The sequence below is a fragment of the Vipera ursinii genome (genome assembly GCF_947247035.1).
Source record: "Vipera ursinii genome assembly, chromosome: 2".
NCBI classification, from domain to species: Eukaryota; Metazoa; Chordata; class Lepidosauria; order Squamata; family Viperidae; genus Vipera; species Vipera ursinii.
The window spans coordinates 176,349,694-176,372,413 of NC_139513.1; the positions used below are offsets into that span (position 1 = coordinate 176,349,694).

A 22,720-nucleotide genomic window follows, 5' to 3' on the forward strand; every position below is an offset into this window, starting at 1 on the left:
GTCTCTAAAAGGTTCGCCATCACTGACCTATACTATACCTGTGCATTTGGTTTTTCTTGCCTAAATGTAGAACCTTACTTTTTTCACCATTGAATTTCATTTTGTTAGATAGCGCCCAATGTTCAAGTCTGTCAAGCTCCTTTTGTAACCTAAACCTATCTTCTGGAGTGTTGGCTATTCCTGCCAGCTTGGTGTCATCTGCAAATTTGATGAGTTCCCCATCTACCACCTCATCCAAATCATTGATGAAGATGTTGAAGAGCACTGGGCCCAGAGCAGAGCCCTGGGACACCCCACTACACACTTCCCTCCATGTAGATGCAATTCCATTGAGGACCACACACTGAGTACGGCCGGTCAGCCAGCTAGGAATCCATCTGATAGCGATGCTGTCTAACTCACATTTTTCTGTCTTATCAAGTAGTAGGTTGTGGTCTACTTTATCAAATCTCTTACTGAAGTCCAAGTAAATTATATCCACAGCATTCCTCTGGTCCACTAATTTTGCCATGTTGTCAAAGAATGCAGTAATATTTGTCTGGCATGATCTGTTTTTGACAAACACATGTTGGCTTTTGGTAATGACTTTGTTTGCCTCTAGGTGTTCACTGATTCGTTGCTTGATTATCTTTTCCAAGATCTTCCCACATATTGAGGTCAGGCTGATAGGACTGTAGTTTCCTGGATCCATTTTTTCCCCTTTTTTGAAGATGGGAACTACATCAGCTCTTTCCCAGTCCTCTGGTAGTTCCCCAGTGCTTCAGGATCTTTGAAAAATATAGTTCAGTGGTTCTGAGATCACATCTGCCACTTCCTTTAGAACATTCGGGTGTAATCCATCTGGTCCTGGTGATTTGAACTCATCTAGGGTGGACAGGTGCTCACTTACCATTTTCTTGCCTATCTTGTGTTTCGTATCTGTTTTTTACGGTACTGTTTTGATAGGTTGGACTGTTTTTTCCCTTTGTGTAAATTCGGATGCAAAAAATGAGTTGAGTAGTTCTGCTTTCTCCCTGTTGCTTGTCACCTTCTTGCCACTTTCTCCCACTAATGGACCAATCATTTCCTTATTTTTTCCCTTGTTTTTTACATGTTAAAAGAAGCTTTTTTGTTATTTTTGACTTTTGTTGCAAGCCTTAGTTCATTTTCAGCCTTAGCTTTCCTCACTTCATCTTTGCAGGCTCGGGCTATTTGCTGATATTCAGCTTCTCAAAGCATTTCATAATGGTGGATGTCAGTGCAACTGGATGGTAATCATTGATGCCTGTAATTATGGACTTTTTTGGCACTGGCAAGATGATGGCCGTCTTAAAGCACGATGGGACCACTGCCTGCTACAATGAGAGATTGAAAATATCTGTGAGCATACAAGCCAGCTCATCTGCGCATTCCCTAAGGACATGTCCAGGGATGTTATCTGGGCCTTCTGCTTTCTGAATGTTAACTTACTGCAGTGTCTTCTGGACAGAGGTGACATCAAAGCCTAGCACTTGCTCATCAGGATGGGGCACAGATTTCCTAGCAGGAGTGCTATTTGATGACTCAAACCTTCCAAAAAATGTATTCAGTTTGTTTAGGAAGTCTGTGTCATCCTTGCATCTCTATGGAGTCACCTTGTAATCCGTAATGGCCTGGATCCCTTGCCACATTCACCTGGTGTTTGTTGGGTCCTGAAGAAAGTTCTGAATTTTCTGGCAAAGGGCTTGCTTTGCACCTTTTATGGCACTTTTCAGATTTGCTCTGGCTGTTCTAAGTGCCAGCATGTCACCAGATTTAAAAGCCACATCCTGTGCTTTCAGCATCTTGCAGACCTCATAAGTCAGCCATGGTTTTTCATTCGCCCTCACAACAATGCTTTTCAGGACACAGACATCTTCTATGCACTTTTGGATATATGCAGACACTGTGGTGGCATACTCCTCAACATTTATATGTTGGTTATCAGTAGCTGCATCCTTAAACATGCCCCAATCTGTGCACTCAAAGCAGTCTTGTAATGCTTCTATAGCTCCCTCTGTCCAAACCCTCACCTGCTTTACTGTAGGTTTCACTCTAATAAAGATTTATATGCTGGAATAAGCAGCACTGAGAGATGGTCAGAGGAGCCCAGGTGAGGGCGGGGATAGCTTTGAAAGCCTTCTTGATGTTGGAATAAGCAAGATCCAGTGTACTGTCCCCTCTGGTTGCAAAGTCCACATATTGATGGAAATGTGGCAGGGTAGCTTTCAAATCCACTTGGTTAAAGTCTCCCACTGCAATAAATGTGCCCTCTGGGTGAGTAGTTTGTAAGTCACTGATGGTATGACAGAGCGCCTTCTTCTCTGTTTGCATCAGGGGGGATATACACAGTTGTGGTAATGGTAACAGAGAATTCTCTAGGCAGATAGAAGGGTCTGCATTTGAAGGTCAGAAGCTCCACATCTGGGGAGCACAGACTTGAAACGACCTTGCCATTATTACACCATCTGTCATTTATATAAAAACAGACACCCCCTCCCCAGGATTTGCCACTAAGAGTAAAAGTCCTGTCCAGCCAAAATGTTGAAAATCCCATCAAGCTAACAGCACTATCTGGGACAGAGGGCTTTAACCAAGTTTCTGTTGCAATGATGACACAGCAATTTCTCACCTCCCGGTTAGTTGTTAAATCCAGCCTCAAGTAATCCATTTTTGGTTCCAAGGAACGAGTGTTTGCAAACAAAATCGATGGAAGAGAAACTCTGTATGGTCTAGCTTTTAGCCTAGATGTTAGGCCTTCGCATTTGCCATGCTTCCTCTTACAGTCACACCTCCTCCTTTCCCCACCTCCAAGATGGTCAGCAACTGAGGGAAACTTCCCAGCTGCAATGGCTGCTCCTCCACTCTGCCCCTGCAGCCCGAAATGCTGCCTTCGCTGCTCAAAACACTGAGCATGCTGCTGTTCCCACCTCCAGCAATCTCCTTTCTTCCAGACATTGCAGCTGATCTCTCACCCTCCATGTCAGCCGCCAGCATCTCCATCGTTGATTTACTTCTCCGAAGTACCGAGGCCATGCAGACTCTCCCGAACAGTTTTCTCCACCGTTCCTTTCACGCTGAATTTCTTCATCTCCAGTATGGACTGACGTTCTATCAAAGTTTAGCAGCCCAACTCTGCTTAGCTGTCCCTATGTCCGAAAAGTGGTTCAGTCCGGATCATTCAATTCCCTCCCTAACCCCCACTCTTTTGAGAGCTGTTTAACTTGCTTCATGATATTCTTGTGTTCCTGACTACCTTGCGTTTTTCTTTCTGAATGAGGACAAAGACTGATATAAGTTTGAATGGTGTGTGTGTGTCTGTGTGTGTGTGTGTGTGACTACAAGTTTGTGTCAGTGTCTCTGACTTCATCTGGACAACTGCTGCACAATTTCTTGACAATCTTAATACAACTTTTTTTAAAAGCTGCTTGGAGGAAGGTACCTGTAGACAGTCAAAACTCTGATCCTCCTTAATTAATACTTAGTTTTAGCTCTAAAATTATTATTTCTCATTTTTATACATTATACATAACCTTGAAGAACATTAAAGAGGGGATAGCTGCAATCGATATTCAACATTACCTTTGTGACTCAGATATCAACTTGTGATGCAGTTTTTAATGGATGGAAAGCTATATGCACGGGAGAAATATATATGGGCATGCCTTTGCAACTTTCAGGAAATGAAAAAAGAACTTCGAGTATTGCCTTTGGTGGAAATTCAATAAAATGCAATGATCTATCTATTGTAGCTACTGGGATAAAATTACAAGGAAGTAAATTTCTATCCTGCATTGCCTTGAACTGTTCCACCCAATTCTCTCCCCCAGTTAATATTTACCCACTAACTCATTCATCCATCACTAAAACAATACTTTATAATCTTCTCCAAGAACTTCAGTTATTAAAAGGATCAGAAAAACAAAAAAGAATAATCCTTGAAGCATCATTGCTTATTAACAATCAACAAGATGTCAAAATAAGAAATCAATTATTTATTTTATGTATAAACAATTTTGAAGGAAAATAGAAGAGCAAAATGATAAAAAAATAAAAAATCAAGAGGAAAAGTAACATATATGTATTGGTTCAAAAATGTGTCTTCTGAGAATTTTCTTCCTGTCATTGATTCTTCTGTACCTTAATTAGGGCAGCCAAAAATACTCAGTGTGTTGGACAACTGTGTAAAGTCATCGCACAAATTCTGGAATTCTTCATCCTGACATTCATCTTCATTTGGCCATCTCTCGATCCAGGTGTTCTTTGTAATCAAGTAGGAAATTCTGGAAAGAGGAAACAGGCTAGCTTAAAACTTAACCCTGCAAGGAAATTAGTTCAACTGTTGGAGCAAAGTTCTAGGTTTGAACTGAATCCAAGTATAGTTTCTAATTATTTCATCCTATGACTATGACATTTTAATTTAGATTTTTATTTTAGGGTGAGAGAAGAAACTTTTCTTTTTCCTTAAAATCCAAATCCTGAAAGATCTGAATTCTGTAAACTTCAAATGGCTCCTGCCATAAAAGACTACACATTTCAGTTGACATGCATAGTGGAAAATTGTATCTGAATGCTACAGATGTATACTATCAACAAAAATTTTAAAGTATGTTTGTGGAACCCAAATGGAATGAAAAATCCCTCCAATGGCTCACAACTACGACTCCTTAAAATCAACCAGGCAAGGAGAATAAGAGATGCATCAGACTTGTGGTAGCTAAGATAATCCTAAATACTTTAAGAAGTATTAGATAAAAATGAGAAAATACTTATTTTGGAAGCTTAAACCACTCAAGCAGTATTTTGATCTTCTTCAGGTAAATGAGTATTAACTTTAATGTTCCCCCAAACACCTAAAACTGATGCACGTTCCTAAACATACAGTGATAATCTACCAACTCTTTTTCATTTATATGTTTGAGTGTATAGCAAGGAACAACTAGGTGCAACCTTTCCCCTATTGAACTGTCTGTACTATAAAAACAATGGTGGAAATAATTCAGAACAAAGTAAACAGGATGGATGGGATTAGTAGGTCTAGGCTGCAAAGATTTGGGCAACCATGAGACAGTAGCAAAGAGATACAGACAACTTTCATTCTTTGCTAAGTGAAAGATCTCACATGCGCAGATACTTGGAGGCCAGATCTGGAGGCTCTGGGAAACTTGAGGTTGTGATAGAAAAGATCCCTCCAGGCAAGCACAGCTCTTCATTATAAAACAAAGGATGCCAACTGTGTGACTTGAAGCATCTGGGCAAAAGCTTCAGATATTCCCAGAGAGACTTTGCTGGGGAGATGCTGCTACCCATACATGAAGGAATCTAAAAATCCCTGTTAAAGTTATTCCACAGTCTTCCCCAATATACTGTACATATATTGTTAGGTGTTCTGTGAATTTGATAGCAGAACAACAAAGTCTATAAATTTTTTTAAAAATAAAAATATTAGTGAAATACATACTCATCTTTCTTGTGCCACAGGTCACTGCTGAGACCCCAGATCAGATAATCATTGTTCACCTTCAGATTCAGAGCCTCCTGGCATTTCCTTTGACTGACATACTGGCGGGGCTTTGCTTGTGGATTTCGGTCAGTGCCTGCAGAAATTAGATAAAATCTGAATAAATATTTCAATAGGGGTATGGTGTTACATTGGCAAGTAATGTTATGTAACCAGAGAAGAGAGAATATCTGTATTTAGTGGGTGCATTGGTTTTTTCTTCAACTGCTACTGAACCATATTTATCACCCTGGGGAAAACAAACCATCTTCTCAGCTCTACCTTCTTCCTCAGAAAAGCCAATTATATGCCACACAGATACCACAGCATCTGACACTGAAAAGACAGTTCCCTATCACAGTACTGAAGCACTTTTCAGGCTAACCTCATCTGTCTGTGGATCATCCAGAAAAGACTCCTGTCAATAGAAGTGAAAGGGAGGCTATTTTTGCAGAGTGAAGTGAGGCCACTGGCAACCCCCACTACAACAGATCCTTCCCACACTCGAATTTCTGACTCAGGGGTCTCCAACCCCTGGTCCATGGACCAGCACCTGTCCATGGTCTGCCAGGAACTGGTCCGCGCAAGCAAGCAAAGCCCAATCCATGCACATGCAGAATCACGCCCCCATTTGGTCCACAGAAAAACTGTTCTCCACAGAACTGGTCCACTCTGCCGAAAATGTTGGGGGCTACTGTCCTGACTCACTGGAGCAGATTGATCAGGATACAGAAAACTGGTAGAATGATAAAAATGGCTCGTCCCTCTTTTTCAGATGTAACTCCTTCCTAGTTCCTCACAGACAAAATCCTGAATCCTTATTTAAAACAGAAACATTCTGTTTAGAAAAACCCTATCATGAGTTTGAATAACAATGATAATGATGAGGAATGTTTCCTCTCTTTAAAACACAGAAAAAAGAGTGATCAATTTAAAGGCAGCTCCTCTTACAAGCAAAAGAATACACCAGACCTACATCTTATTTGTGCATCCTTACTGTAACCAGAAGCATTAAAAGAGAAACTTTGTTTTAAGAAATATTGATTTGTTAAGTTGTATGCTATCCCATATTCCTTTTGGTAATTCATAAAGGTAAGAATACGGGAAGTTTGAAGGAGTTACTGAAACACATTTGTGAGAATGATGAATCTTTAAGTGTTAGAAAAAATTCTGGGAAATATTCAATCATGCACATTTTGAGAGAACTATCTGACTTTACTGTTCCATAGAAATGTGAGTTTCTGTGCAATAAAATATTTTCTACTGACACTTGAGACACTGAGTTTTTAATGGCTGCCTCTTTTACCTTTTGAGAGAAAAACAAGGAAAATTCTAGGAAATACTGACATTCTGACCATAGAGATTCAGTAGGTAGGTGAAATTCCACTGATATCTCGGTATCTCCCACACTGTTGGCCTTCTAGAAAGCTTCAACAGCTGGCTTCAAGCCCTTAGGTTATGGTGATTGGGCTCCTGTCAGATACATTTGAGGGTATGGATGATATCAGCTGGATTCAGCATCTGTTCTTGCTCTTTATTCTTTTTTCCTATTCAAATAGTAATTTACTACACTGCATTTGTTATTTTGTTTGATTTTATTGTACATGGTCAATAGTCAATTAAGAACGGGTGATACTTAAATTTAATAAATTAAACCAAATTAAATAGACTACTCTGAACTTTCAAATGGGATTCAAATGAACTTTCAGATTTAAAGAAAAATTTTCCATTATCTAATATTTGCCTTGCTTTAGGGGAAAATTCTTACCTCCTTTAATAACTTCTAAAACATCCATGAGATAGATATCATTACCATCTTTTTCTTCTATGCGAAGCAACTTGGCTTTGTAGACTTTTAAGAACAAAGACAGAAATAATACTTGTTAAGACAGCTGATTATTTTTCATCATGAGTGGTATAATCAGTGAGGCACAGGTGCTGCTAGTTGTCTATAGACATTCTCTTTTTTTAAAAAAATGCTTTATTAATTTTGTATAGTTACAAATCTTTAGTGCTTAGTAGACATTCTCAATCATTCAGGTCATGGTTATCCCAAACATGCTGTTCCAAAAGGCAACTGGATTTTCTTTCTTACCAAGAAAGTCCAGCTGCTTTTCAGAAAAACAGCTTTGGGACAGGTACTCTTAACATTTCCACCTAGACTATGGGCACTTCCAGGCTGGATCTTGATGGCAGTCTAGAATCTCTCAGGTAAGGCCACTGAGTACCCCATTGTGGGGTACATGGAAGCAAATTGTGTATTTTCTCTTGAGGTGCTGTGTTTTTGTGAGTGTGATAGTGTTATCAGTCATGTGAGGTAGTCCAGACAGGAAGCAGGGCCAGATGGACTAAAATTACTTCATTGTAAGCTTGCATTAACAGAATCTTCCAAGACTGGCAGTACATTACTTCCCTGTCCCTTTTACAGCCCAAGAAACTAGGGAGGGTCTTTTGGGAGACGTTTGCCACACCTGAATTCCTTTTGCAGGCTAAGCTGCCCCCTGTCCAGTCATCTCCCAAGGTCATTCCCAGGTACCATTACAGGTTTGTTGGAATGACCTTGGGAGGCAAGAGGATGACCTGCAGCCTATCTAGGGGACGGGCTGATGAGAGGCAGCTCAGCCTGTGGGGGTGGGAAAAGCACAGGAAGTCTTTCAGAGGGGACCCTCCCTAGTTTTCCGGAGACTAGAAAGAGAGGATGGGAGAAATCTTCAGGAATCCACTTAATGTAACCTTATGCTAAAGATTCTGCTGATGCACCCGGCTGCTCTTCTTCTCTGGACTACCTCGAAGGGCTAACAGTAAGCTTCCAAGCAGTCCTGTCCCCCATTTGTGAAAACTTTCACCTCACTCCATTTCACAGTACTGTAGTGTTTAGCCCCTGGGTTTTGAGGATGGGGCCATGCAGACAATTGCAGTTTGGCTGCATGCTGCTTTTTGAAGGATTGAAATTGAAGTGGAAGTGAGGAGCATGGAAATGTTCTCCGAATCTCGGTGCTTTAGCTCTGCTTACTCCTTGATCCAGATCCATTTCCAGGAGCCATGAACTATTATGCTACACCAGAGGTTCAATAAAAACACCAACAAGGAGCACCATGTAAACTAGAAAAATATCACTGCAGGATGAGCATACAGTATGTATTCCAGGGGTAAAAAAAATCCAGCTGATTATGAATAAGTTCAAAATGGCTGCTCCAAATTATGACTTCTTGATAATTAGAAGTAGACCATTGACAAAGAAAAACACCACCACCTTATTAATAAGATTCTATAATATAAATACCATAATCCACATTTGGCCCACAGGCTTGTTGAATTCGTAACTGAAGATCAATCTTTTTCTGCTGGTTGAGCAAGGAACAGGTTTCTTCAAGAGGAGAAAAGACAAGACAGCATGTTAGATTGATTGTTGAGGGTACATATTCTCACTTAAAAGACTTTGCTAAGGAAAGACGTTACCAGCACAGAAGCAGGTAATGTCTCATATATATACCTTTGGACTGGATATATATATACCTTTGGACTGGAGATAGTAGTATCTTGTCCCATTTAAATCAGCATTACTGATTTCTGATTATCAAATACATACATACATATATATATATATATATATATATATATATATATATATATATATATATATATATATATATATATATATATATATATATATATGTATGTATTTGATAATCAGAAATCAGTAATGCTGATTTAAATGGGACAAGATACTACTATCTCCAGTCCAAAGGTCCCCAAACTTTGGGCCATGGGCCATGAAGGGGTTTACAACTGGGCTGCAGAAACAGCTGGTGAGCGCATGCGCACTTTCATCCTTCCTTGTGCAAGCAGTGGGCAAGCGTGTGTGTTCCATTTGCTGGGTGGCAAGCGCACATGAACACCGTTCTTCAAATGGAATTGCATGTGCTTGCCAGCTATTTGATTGGCACCGTCCCCTCTTCCCCCCCCCTCACCAATCCACAAAGCCGGAAATGTTGGGGAACTCTGCTCTAATCTACATAGTTACTCAATAATGTGGTATTTCAAATGCTTGCACTGTCTTATTTTTCTCTGCAGAGAAAATCAGGTAAGATTTGTTGTGTATTTAAGGAACAAATAAAACACTGGGTATTTCATAGACAATTCTAACAGCTCTGATATAATATAATTATCTGGATCCCTTTCAGTCAAGATTCAGGCCCGGTTATGAGATGGAAATGGCATTGGTCATGCTTGTCGATGATCTCTGGCAAGAGCAAGATGGGGGTAGTAGTGCAACCATCCTCGCTCTCCTTGACCTCTCAGCAGTTTTTGATACCATTGACCATGGTATCCTTTTGGGTCAGCTGTGGGGGCTGGGGCTGAGTGGCACAGTTCTGCGCTAGTTTGGGTCCTTTCTCGGAAGCTACAGCTGGTGCAGAGTGTGGCAGTGTGGGCAGTTTTGGGGGCTCCAGGAATTGATCCTGTAATACCACTGCTACACGAGCTGCATTGGTTACCAGTCTGCTTCCTGGTGCAATTCAAGATGTTGGTGATGACCTTTAAAGCACTTTCATGGCATAGATACAGGTTACTTGAAGGACCATCTCACCCCACCTCTCATTTGTGTCACAGAGAAGGCATGCTGCTGGTCCTGTCAGCCCAATTATTCCGGCTGGCAGGAGGAGGGTCTTCTCTGCTGTTGCTCCTACCCTCTGGAACATCTTGCCCCCCAATGTGAGGTCAGCCCCAAACCTCTTATCCTTTCACAAGGGCCTAAAGACCTGGCTCTGCCAGTTGGCCTGGGGCCCCAGTGGAGGAACAGCACTGTGGAGGAGTTTGATTGAGTAATAACAGATCCCACCTCCCCCCACTCCACCCCCCCCATGTGTCCTTAGGTTTTAATGTTTGATTTTAATTATTTATGTTTTAATTGTATATGTATAGATATATTTTTATGACTGTAAGCCACTCAGAGTTACCATACAGTAAGATGGGTGGCTAATACATTTTATAAATAAGTTAATTAAATTTACATGCCAGAGATTCCATACTGTCTCTTCCCCAAATCTTCCATTTTATTGCTCAGACACAAAACTTTACCTTATTCATTCCAACTTACCTTCTGCACATCGGCAAACGTTACCATGACATATCTTATTGAGAAGGCCTGTTCCTTTATCTGGATGGTAGAACTTGGTGCATTGTTCATCTAAAGGAAGAATTAAAAGTTATGTTCATACATCACATCAAGAAATCTATGGCAATTATAGATATAATTCCTTAGAAGAATGAAGAATAACCCATTTTCTCAAGGAGATTTCAAATCTCGGTCATGTCTATCCTGATAGTACAATGGAAACCTATCAAGAGTGTTGGCTGGCTGATTGAGTTTTGTTAAGCATTTACCCCAGAAGCAATGAACCCCACAATGCAATACGAACGGTAAGAGAGGATGTCCCATTATCTAATCGAGTTAGGAAGTTGGAAGATGGACATCTGTACAATTCTGCTTCTTTTGTCACATGGTATTGCACTGCAAGTTTTGGGCATGCGATGCCACAACACACAAAAGAGGTGGGGGTTGTGATGTGACAGCACAGTGTTCACTTTTGTCATTCTAGTCCCCCTTTGATGCCTTCTTGTATATGCCACTTTTTGACAGTATAAAATAGACTATAGGTAGCCTTCATCTTATAACCATAACTGAGCCCTGAATTCTGGTTGTAAATCATTGCTGTCAAATGTTGAGTCTTCATATGAGTAAATTCGATTTTATTACCATTTTAATTATGGTTGTTAAGTGTGTCACTACAGTTGTTAAGTGAATCACATAGTTATTAAGCAAACCATGTGGTTGTAAGTCTGAATCCACTTTATCAAATGGGAGGGTTTTTGCCAGAAGACTACCTATAGTCATAAATTCTTACAGCCTATTATGAAACCAACACCTTCTAATATTAAAGTCTCCAGTTTTAGGGAGCTTCTGTGCAGCATTACATATAACACCCCCAGCTCTGGTATTAGGCATACTAATACTAAAATACAGTATTGTTGTTTTCACTTAGTAATCACAATTGGGACAAGCAACATGGCCACTACTTATTTCCCCTTTGGTTGTTAAGCAAAGGGATGCAGTTGCTAAGTGAAAAATAACATGACTGTGACTTACAATTTTACTTCCACTTTCCAAACTGTACAGTATTGTTGCAGGCAAATATGTATGCTAATTTCAAAGTGACAACCACATGACTGAGGGATTCTATAATGGTTGTAAAAGCAAGGATTGGTCACAAAGTTATTTTTTAGCACCATTGTGCCTTTGAATGGTTGCAGCGCCCCATGGCTGTTGGTAAGTGAGGACGACAGAGGCCTTATAAATGACATTAAAGGCCAATAATGTCATATTTTCACTGAAGCTAACAAGACCTACCAAGAGTGAGATCATTATGGGGACAAATTGACCTCCCAGGTAAGTTAGCTATCCCTGTGACGGGGGTAGGCAACCTTGCCTCTTTTAGGACTCATGGACTTCAACTCCCAGAATCCCTGAGCCAGCACAGCTGGCTGAGGAATTCTGGGAGTTGAAGTCCACTAGTCCTAAAAGAACCAAGGTTGCCTACCCCTGTCCTATGACACAGCAGGCGATCTTAGGGTTGCACCTATATGCAAAATCAGTGTGACTGCTTTGCGCAGCAGAATGTCTTCAGAAAATTTTCTTTCCTGAAATTAAAGCACAATCCGTTGATTTGTGCTGCCCACAAAACCGAATTAGAACTGGGCATATGTGTCTGTCGATTTTGGTTTTTCAAGTTTGCTAATATGTCAGCAAAATTTGTTAGATTAGAGATTTTTTAAACAGTTATTTTATATTCTTTTAATATTTTATAAATGTGTATACATTTGGGGTTATGTTTTTCCAAACAAATACCTTTTTGCAATTTTGCCACTCGCCATGGCCAACTTGCCACAGGACAACTCGTTGTGGAATAACAATTCAATTTAATTACTTAAAATAATTATTTTATTTTTTGTCATTCACATTTCATTTTGTGCCTCCTTTTGCATTCTTACTTTAACGGTTCTATTCTACCATTCCTTTGATATTAGGGTAACTCTTGCTCTGTGGGGAGCTGTCCCATGGCGAGTTGTACTAGACCCCACCAGCTTTGTTCTCTGCCCTTCAGGAGGCAAGCAAAGGAAACCCATGACAGAAGGCTATGAAAATACAGGGAAGAGCTCTGTGTCAATACCGTTCAACATTCTCAAATGATTCATTCTTCACTTCAACCTTTATAAAATGGGTATAAAGAGACTTTTGGAAAGTCAAGAATGTTTTATAAAGTATCAATTATTGTTAGGTATTTTTGCCTAATTTTGCCAAGCTTCAGTATGTTGAATTCCTTGGAAAGAGCCAGCTTGGTCTGATGGTTAAGGCACCAGGCTAGAAAGAAGGAGACTGTGAGTTCAGCCATGAAAGCCAGCTGGGTGACCTTGGGCAAGTCGTTCTCTCTCAACCTAATTCACGTCACAGGGTTGTTGTGGGGAAAAGAGGAGGAGGAAAGGATGTTCAATACTTCTGCCATTACCTAGATTATAGTAGCTGTACACCTTGACTGATCCTGGTTGAACGAAGCCAACTTCAAAATGCTTGTGAATCTTAAATTCCAGGCATTCATCATCAGAGTGGGAGACCTGGGATGGAGAGAGAAGATAATTTTGTGAGTGCTAGTTTGGCCATGGAGGCAAATAAGAATTTTTTTTTACGTAAGTTCCGGCTTAAGGATACCAGATCTGCCGACCAGAAATGGTCAACACTCCATCAATTCAAGGCCTGGTAGTATCACAGGAGAGGGTGAGTTCCCGTCACTATACCATACAAAATAAATAAAACAAAATCTGTATAACTTCAAAGAAACTGCTTATTCCCAGGTGGGTGCTCAAGTTTGATCAACTGATTGAAGGACTAAATTCTGTAAGTCTGACCAAGTTGTGCAAAATAAAGGTTAACAATTGAAAAAGTCCATATATAGATAGGAGCAGCAGGTTGAAATGGTGTCACAGAAAATACTGGTCAAAAGTTAGAGTACTAACACTATTCTGTCATATCTTTTTGTTAATTTGTTAATGAGGACCCAGATTGTTGGGGGCAATTAAGCTGACTTTGTAATAATGCCGCTTGGGGGGGGTGTATGAAAGCCCTAATAAGCAGGCATATACATAGAATGAAGGCTACTGCTAAACTTGTAAGCCGCCCTGAGTCTTCGGAGAAGGGCGGGATATAAATGGAATAAAAATAAAATAATTAATTAATTAATCTATTTATTTATTTATATTCCATGCTTCTTTTTAAATATCCAAAGAGCATTAGGTGACCTAGGCCAGGGGTTGGCAACCTTAAACACTCAAAGGGCCACTTGGACTTGTTTCCCAGAGGAAAAAAAAACACTGGCAGCCACAAAATTCGCACATACGCATGCACACAAGGAAGGGAGCTTGATTGAAGAGTTTAATTAAAAAGAAATAGAGGCTGCTGTGCATGAGTTCTCTCCCCCCTCCCTCTCTCCAATCTTCTGCTCACCTGGCAAGCTGGCTTCATGCTGTTCTCGGACAAGCTGACACACATTCTTATTGGTCTGGCTCTCCTGCCCTGCTTTCTGCTGCTTCCTGCTTCATGTGGAGATGCAGCAAAGGCAGAAGCCCCACCCAATAAGCTTATCAGCTTCTCAGAGAACAGCGTGAAGCCTTTCTCTTTTTTACACACACACACACACACACACACACATACAGAGAGAGAGAGAGAGAGAAGGGAAGTGCAAGTGCCTCTCTCTGTCTGTTTCTCTCTCTGCAAATGGCAGAGGATGACTGGGAGCCACAGGAGAAGGCTGAAAGAGCTGCATGTGGCTCCAGAGCCGTGGGTTGCTGACCCGTGACCTAGGCTGTTTCCCCAGTGCCCAGATACAGTGCTGTCTTCCCAGTCTTGAGTCAGCAGGAAAATACACTTAAGGGCTGCTGGCACACATTACTGCAATCATGGAAAACAGACAGGAGGCAGTATTACACTTATCCAATTATAGATAAATGCACCAGAGATGCAGTCTTTAAATATAATGTATCCCATAATGCAAGAGATTATTATATCTCTTTCTTACTAGATATATGATCTGTTGCAATTAACAATGGATTATGTAGGTTTATTTTGCTGAATATATACCCTATCTTTTTCAGGATAGCACACTCCAGGGTTTGCCTAGCAAACCAAGTAACAAACCATGCCACTACTCAAAGAAATTGATTTACCTTGTCTAAGTAAATGACAACAGCTCCTTTCTGAGCCATATTATTATCAATTTCAAACTTGGAGATGTATCTGTCGACTCCATTAGAGAGCTAAACAAGGAAAGGAAAGATGACATTGACTTCAGGAGTTGCAGATGATTCAAATACATGGAATTGCAGTTGACTGCAGACATTTGTATTGGCTCTGTATTACATTTATAGCAAAATCTGAAGGTTTCAAAGTTCCCAGGATGTACACCCAAGAGACTTCGAGACAGCCAAAAAAAGTTTTAATATTATTAATTTGCCAAAGAAATCCCACACATCTTTGTTCTAGACAAATTCTTCTGACAGATTCTGAGATATAGAAATCTCAGAAATCACTATAGAAATCACTGCGTATAGTCAACATCTGAGAAATTTTCAAGAAAGTTAAAATAGTTAAAATAACTTTGACTAGATTCACAAAGTTTTGCAGAATCAAGTCTTCAGTACAAGACTTTCTGAATTTTTTTTAAAAAGTAATGCCTTTTATGTGTCACTGAAATAAAATTCAGCATCTTATTGATTTATTTACTGGTGAGGATTCATTCATTCTCTCTGCAGTTTTAATCGTATAGGCAAATGATTAGCTATAATACATTCTCTAATTCAGCATCTTCAGTGAACTGTAGAAATGGCCATTTCAAGCCCAATGCAAAGCTTGCCTACCCTAGTAAGGTCTTCAGCATCAGGGAGAAAACCGGTCAGCATAGAAACATCAATTATTGTCATTGTAGAATCAACTTCTCCCAGATATCTAAAATAAAGAATGGAGGAAAAATGACCAGAGGTGAATTTCCTAGTTCACAAATAGGTTTCCTGTTCATTGCTATGAGGGCAGTTCTGTGTTTTTCAAAATGATTGATCTTGAAGGGGAGAAATCCAGTTATTGGCAGAGCTTATAGGCTGGAACATGAACCATCATAATGTATTTGCTCCTACCTCCCATAATAATTTTCATGGATGTTTTTGTAAGGTTTATGAATCTGGGTGAAAACTGAGTCAGAAGCAATGGAATGTATTTTTGTCCTTTAAATGGAAAAACCAAGCTGAAAACCTACCATTATCTCCTGCTGTAGCTCTCTAGAGTCCCACTCAACATCTGATGGATTCATGAACAGGTTTGTGGAATTTTCCCATCAACATGGAATATCTTGGCCATTGCCTTCTCTCCTGGGTTATTTTTTTTTCCAACTTCTGAATCTAGCCTACACTTATAGAGTGCCCTGGAGGTTTCCTGCTCGTGTAGTGGCCCTCCTGCTGTAGCATATTGCAATTTCTATATCCCTAAATCAAACTGAAGGAACTGCGGTGACTAAAATCCTGCTCTTTGTTTCATCCACCAACAACAAAATGTTGCAAATTAAGAAGGTGCAAAGAAAACATATCAATATACAAACAGACAGAGTATAAAATTGGGAGAAATAGAACTATTTTCTCAAAAAGTAACACAACTGCTTCTTCAGGTTATTACCCTAAATATTCAGCTATAATCCAAGTTTTTCTAAACATTTAACATTCTTACCTAGTGCAGATTTTGAGCTTGAGTGTTGCCTTGGCTCCTTTTGCCTGTTTTAAATCTAAAAATTACAAAAGAAAGGGGGGAAATCAGACTGTGTACAAATTCTTGGCAGCTTTTTAAGGTGAAAAGTTTGATTGTTCAACTGGCTGTAACATCTCCTTGGAAAAGAAAGGATTAATCTAATCATTTTTACTCTCTATTTCTATAATTGGTTGGTTTTCGAAAGAAGTCTTGAAAGAAGTGAATAGGGAACATTTAAACAAAGAATAATAAGTTCAAATCCAGACCCAATTTCAATAATTGAAGAACTGGTTATGTAGGTTCTGAAGTGTGAGAACTAGGAATTTTCAAGCTGGGTATAAAATGCCTCTCATCCATCATTTTGCAAGAACCAGATTTTTTCATTACATCTACAGTATGTGCTGTTGTACGTGTATATCTGTGCAGTGTTTGTGTGTGTATTTATTATTGTTTATCCTAGAAACAGAAATATAAAAAAGTGATGGCAGAAAAAGACTTAGTGGTCCATTGAGTCTGGGTTTTTTGTTTGTTTATTATTTTTTAATAGTTCTATCTTTTGTTGGATGATGGATATGTGTTTATCTCAAGTATGTTTAACATCAGTTACTGATGATTGACCTACTACCTCTGCTGGAAGTTGGTTCCAAGCTTCCACTACTCTTTCTGTGAAGTAATGCTTCCTAACATTACTTTTGAACTTGCCTCCTGACAATTTAAGGCTATGCCCCGTATTCCCAATTGTTGCTTAATATTGAAAACACTGCATTCTAGAACCTTATTCACATAATTAATATACTTAAAGATTTTGATCATGTCCCCCTTCTGTTCTCCAGACTGTACATATTCAATTCCTCCAATCTCTCCTGTTATATTTTGTTCCTCAGGCCTAGCGCCATTTTTGTTGCCTGTCTCTTGCTCAAATCTTATATCTTTTTAAAGTAAGGTCTTCAAAATAGTACACAGTATTCTAAATGGGGTTTGACCAAAGCCCTATATAGCAAGATTAGGATCTCTTTTTTCTCTCTAGTGATGCATCCCAGAATTCACTAGTGCCTGACCAGACCATTTACTCATTTTGAAGCCATCTGCAATGAACGCACCTAAATCCTATCTCTTCTGTGCTGTATCTTGTCAAAGGATTCTTTTTCTTCAAGTACATGATTTTATATTTAGAAACATTGAACTGCAGTCTCCATATTTTTGACCAATTTTCCAGTAATGCCAACTGTTTTCCATATTATAAATACCCCCAAGAATATCAACTCTATTACACACTTTTGTGTCATCAGAAAAAAAGACAAATCTCACCTAGCAATCCTTCTGTTATATTACTTACAAACACATTGAATAGAACAGGACCTACTGTAGGACTGAGTCTTGTGGTGTACCACTTGTGCCGCCTTAACAATCACACACTGGGATCTGTCCCTGAGCCAACTTCCTATCCACTGAACCAACCAGTGGTTAAGCTCTAGTCTGTCCAACTTTTTATGAGCTCATTATGTGGAACTGTATCAAATGTGTAATGTACTGGTCTTTATATGCTGTTAAATGCTTGCTTGTGTTGTACTGTTTGATAATTGCTTAATTCACATGTATGTTTTGTAACGGTTGCTGGGTCGGCCTAAACTAGCTGTCTCCAGCCGGTTAAACAGGTTTTGGGCGGGAAACTGTTGCTTTAAAACTATTGGTTGCTGCCTACCGGCCAACCGTATAAATAGCTGCACAGCAGCTATTAGTTGCTTCTGTTATGTTCTGACCTTCAATAAAGCCTGTTGCTGTTTGAACCCTCCGTCTCGCTCAATGCCTGCAAGAACCGACTACACAACAAAATGCTTTGATAAAATCCAAATAGGCTATGTCCACAGCACCAAACATTTGTGATATACTTAAAAAGTCTGTAATGCTGTAAACCTTTAATGCTCTGAGTAGGTGATGAGCGAGCCCCATTTTGTGGCATCTCCTCTTTAACTTGATGCCAAAGGGAGGAATGTGTGAGACTACTAGGCCAAAGCCACCATACCTAAAAGGGGCGAAGGCATGTAAGCCAGGTAGACAAAGCCAGGAAAAGTTCCCTCAGGGAAAAGAATCAAGTCTAAGGGGGAAAAGGACAAAATTTGGGCCAGAGCACATGAGATGCCCCTCCCCAAGTCTCACCAACAAAGGAGTTGGGCCTCCATGAAAAGCTCTTCCCCACCAACTTTGGGAGATAAAAAGAGGTCCTGAAGCCTGCCCAGCTTTTTGAGCCATTTTTGGATCTCAGACTTGGCGGCTTCCATCCCTCTGGCTAGTGCCTAGCTTAGTAGTGGATGCTGGGTAAGTGTAGATGAGAGAGAGAGTGTGTGTAAGAGGAAAAACATATCCAGAAAACATTGTTATTTTAAATCCAGTGGATCTCTGTGTGTTTGTGCCTCAGTGTTCAGTTGATTTGGGATCCAGTGTGGCAATTTCTAGACCTGAGAGTATGTGAGTGAGTGACAATAAGCTGAACCTGAGACCACACTTGTGTAACAACATGATAGCAGTATTCCAATATTTGAGGGGCTGCCACAAAGAAGAGGGGGTAAGTTTATTTTCCAAAGCACCAGAAGGTAGGACAAGAAACAATGGATGGAAACTAATCAAGGAGAGAAGAAACCAGGAATTAAGGAGAAACTTCCTAACAGTGAGGACAATTAACCAGTGGAACAGTTTGCCTTCAGAAGTTGTAGGTGCTTCATCACTGGAGGTTTTTAAGAAAAGACTGGACAGCCACCTGTCTGAAATGGTATAGGGTTCTTCTGCTTGAGCAGTGGGCTGGACTAGAAGACCTCCAAGGTCCCTTCCAGCTCTATTTGGATTGATTAATTATACATTATAATATACATTATAATAATAGATATAAATTATAATGTATTCATGTTATATATATATATAATTGCAATATAGTGTAAATATATTATATAGTAATATAATATATCATAATATAATATAGATAATAACAAATACTCTATTATTCTGTTCAATTATGTTCTCTTTCACATAAATGGCAACTCTACTTTCCCTCTTTTCTACTCTGTCTTTTCTGAATCAGAATCAGAATCAGAATAACAGAGTACCTCTTTTTCCTGCTGATATTAGAACCAGGCAAAAACCTCACCTGTTTCAAAACCTGCACATTATGTCCTAAATAGACACCTCTTACAGTTCAGTCACCAACCAGAAGGGTGCAAAATTTAATGCAGACCATTCCTTATCCAAGAGAACTTCTACTTCATGGACCACAATCCTCTGCCTAGTTGAGTTGTTATCATCACAAACAGCTGAACCTGCCATCTTAGTATCCCTCTTAAGTTTGGCAAGGACATTATAACTATTATGAAGGGATACACCCACTAAGTATATAACAATCTTCTTTATGGCCCTTTATGGCCCTTCTCTTGCAGAGTCTTTGTGGAAGAGAGGGCTGAGAGCAGGGCAGCTCAATAGAACACATTGGCTCTGTCCATGTAAACGAGCAACCTGCATACAAATAGGACAGTATCCAAGAAGAAAAGTACTATGAAAAACATGCAAAACTAATGTTGCACTGAAGTATTATATTAAGGTATTGCAAGAATACCATAACGTAAAGGTAAAGGTTCCCCCGCACATGCGTGCTAGTCGTTTCCAACTCTAGGGGCCGGTGCTCATCTCCGTTTCAAAGCCGAAGAGCCAGCGCTTGTCCGAGGACATCTCCATGGTCATGTGGCCGGCATGACTAGACACCAAAAGCGCATGGAACACTGTTACCTTCCCACTGTAGTGGTCCCTATTTTTCTACTTGCATTTTTACATGCTTTCGAACTGCTAGGTTGGCAGAAGCTGGGACAAGTAACAGGCGCTCACTCTGTTACGCAGTACTCGGGATTTGACCCGCCAAACTGCCGACCTTCTGATCTACAAGCTCAGCGTCCTAACCCACTGAGCCACCGCATCCCTTATAATACCATAGCAGGCAGTAAAAATATTAACCCACTGAGAGTCTCCTTGAACTGTGAGATAAGAGGTATATAAATTTGATAAATAAATTTGGATTCTGCAAAGGAAAAATGAGATAAACATGTACTAGTGCCTCAGTATGGTGCACAGATATAAAACCAGTAAAAAATCAAATCCTGTTGCAAACCCATCAACATGAATTGAAAGCAACCAAAAATCTTTGGAGTTAATCTCTCTTTCTGGAGCTTCTAAAATTAAGAATGCCATTAAGTCATTTTTCTCTTGGCATCTTTCACCCCAAATCTTAAGAATTGGTTAAGTGATAGGAGAACAGTGGAGACTTAGTAGACAACAAGAGGCCTTCTGGCATGTGGCTTTTTCACCTTCTGTCCAAATCCTAATTGATTTCACAAGCCTCTTGTGGACTGCAGTTGCTGTTAGTTTGGAGTTTGTTAGGATTTATGATCAGAAATATGAATCTGTTATCCTCTTCCTCAAAAGGTAGAATTTGTATTTTTTGCTAGCCATCTGACAATAGGATTGTTCTTTTTGCCTCTGAAGAAATAAAATGGAAGATAGCATGCTTGTTGCCTGCCACTTCAATTGCTGTCCAATCTACATATTTCAACACCAAAAACTGTCCTTCAGTGTTCTCAACACCCTCTTGTTCAGGGCAAAAGGAAATGAATTATTTTGTTGACTGCAAGAACTGGATCTCAACTAATTATGAAGTTAATATTATTTTCTATCAAATGAGAGACTTTTTTGTGAATAAATAACAGAGTAAGTTTGTTCCACATTGTGATCCTGACATGATGAACACAAAAACTTTAGTTTTCCCCCCACACAAATTTCATTACAATCTACTATTTCTAGGAAGTCAAACTTACTCAATTGGACGTTTTCAACAGAAACCTCAAGATGGAATTTGTTGCAAACATTTGCATCCTCCCGTAATTGTGCATTATAGACCGTCAAAATGGTCATTGTTGCTTTTCCATCACCTGATGCTGACACAGAGAAGTCTTCATTGAGTTTGGTCTGAAAAGCAATCAGGGTTAGCATGACCTTCAACTGCAGTTCCTTGGCTACTTTGATTTTACTTGTTACTAGTTCTAGTATTTTATTGTCTTTGTTGTAACCTGATATGAGCTAGAAGGGGAATAGATTTCAAAATATAAGAAAGACCCAATCAAATATTTGGATGAAGAAACAACAGTATGTTAGCAAAATCAAATCATAAAGAAAACTCCTTTCCTTCTACTTTCTGAAGACACAATGAATGTAAAACTAATCAAATTATTGTGCACCAATCTTTGCAATTTCTATGTATTCATAGTAATATAATGTAGTAGAACAAATGCATTTAATTTGCTGCAGTAGGAAGATATCCTTAACTTTTTGTTTTTACCCCCCGTAGATAGGGCTCGCAACTTGGGAGTCCTCCTAGATTCGCGGCTTACTTTGGAAGATCATATAGTGGCTGTGACTAGGGGGGCTTTCGTCCAGGTTCGCCTGGTGCGCCAGTTGCGGCCCTATCTAGACCGGGATGCCCTGTGTACAGTCACTCATGCGCTCGTGACCTCTCGTCTGGACTACTGCAACGCTCTCTACATGGGGCTTCCCCTTGAAGACCACTTGGAGGCTCCAGCTGGTACAGAATGCAGCCACGAGAGTTGTCTTGGGAGTCTCCCGGTACTCCCATGTTACACCTTTGCTCCGCGAGCTGCATTGGCTGCCAGTTGTCTTCCGGGTGAGGTTCAAGGTTTTGGTAATGGTTTTTAAAGCCCTACATGGCATGGGTCCGGAGTACCTCGGGGACCACCTGCTGCCGGCATCAACTCAATTCCCACAGAGAGGGCCTCCTCAGGGTGCCACCGGTCAGAGAATGTCGGCTGGTGGCCCCCAGGGGGAGGGCCTTCTCTGTGGGCACCCCGGCTTTATGGAATCAGTTGCTGGTTGAGCTCCGGATGGCACCGGACCTTCGCTCATTCCAACGCGACTTGAAGACCTACCTATTTGAACAAGCCGGCCTGGCCTGATGGGGGATGCGTTGGGGTTTTTATTGGGGATTTTTTACATTTTTCTACTGTTTTTAGTTGGGCTCGTATTTAATTCTCTTTTTAATTTTTGTAATTTGTATATATGCCCTGTTTACCGCCCTGAGTCCTTCGGGAGAAGGGCGGTATACAAATATAATAAACTTAACTTAACTAACTTAACTTTATAAACAGTGCCATCTGAAGATTACATTATATATGTATAGCACACTTTAAACCAGTTTAAATCTATTTTAAGGTACAACGGAGGGTAAAGCTTCCAATAAAATAGTTATTTAGAAATTATCTCTTAGAGGCCATTGATGATAGCTGGAAGAAAAAGCAGAGTGGATCCATCTGTAACTGAGAGAGCTATGCATATTT

The 22,720-nt window shown here is 40.0% G+C and overlaps 1 protein-coding gene across 1 annotated transcript in view; it reads right to left on the reverse strand.

Annotated features, from left to right (window-relative positions):
- Positions 1-3,750: 3,750 nt before the first annotated feature.
- Positions 3,751-22,720, reverse strand: part of C3 (complement C3) — a 79,397-nt gene continuing 60,427 nt past the window's right edge. Inside the window, exons 31-40 of the mRNA XM_083353078.1 lie at positions 21,188-21,338; positions 16,320-16,374; positions 15,464-15,551; positions 14,774-14,863; positions 13,063-13,168; positions 10,596-10,685; positions 8,781-8,864; positions 7,266-7,349; positions 5,459-5,594; positions 3,751-4,280 (exon numbers count right to left, since the gene is read on the reverse strand). Coding sequence (XP_083209204.1) covers positions 4,139-4,280; positions 5,459-5,594; positions 7,266-7,349; positions 8,781-8,864; positions 10,596-10,685; positions 13,063-13,168; positions 14,774-14,863; positions 15,464-15,551; positions 16,320-16,374; positions 21,188-21,338 — 1,026 coding nt within the window. The 3' untranslated portion in view covers positions 3,751-4,138. The remainder of the gene's footprint in view (positions 4,281-5,458; positions 5,595-7,265; positions 7,350-8,780; positions 8,865-10,595; positions 10,686-13,062; positions 13,169-14,773; positions 14,864-15,463; positions 15,552-16,319; positions 16,375-21,187; positions 21,339-22,720) is intronic.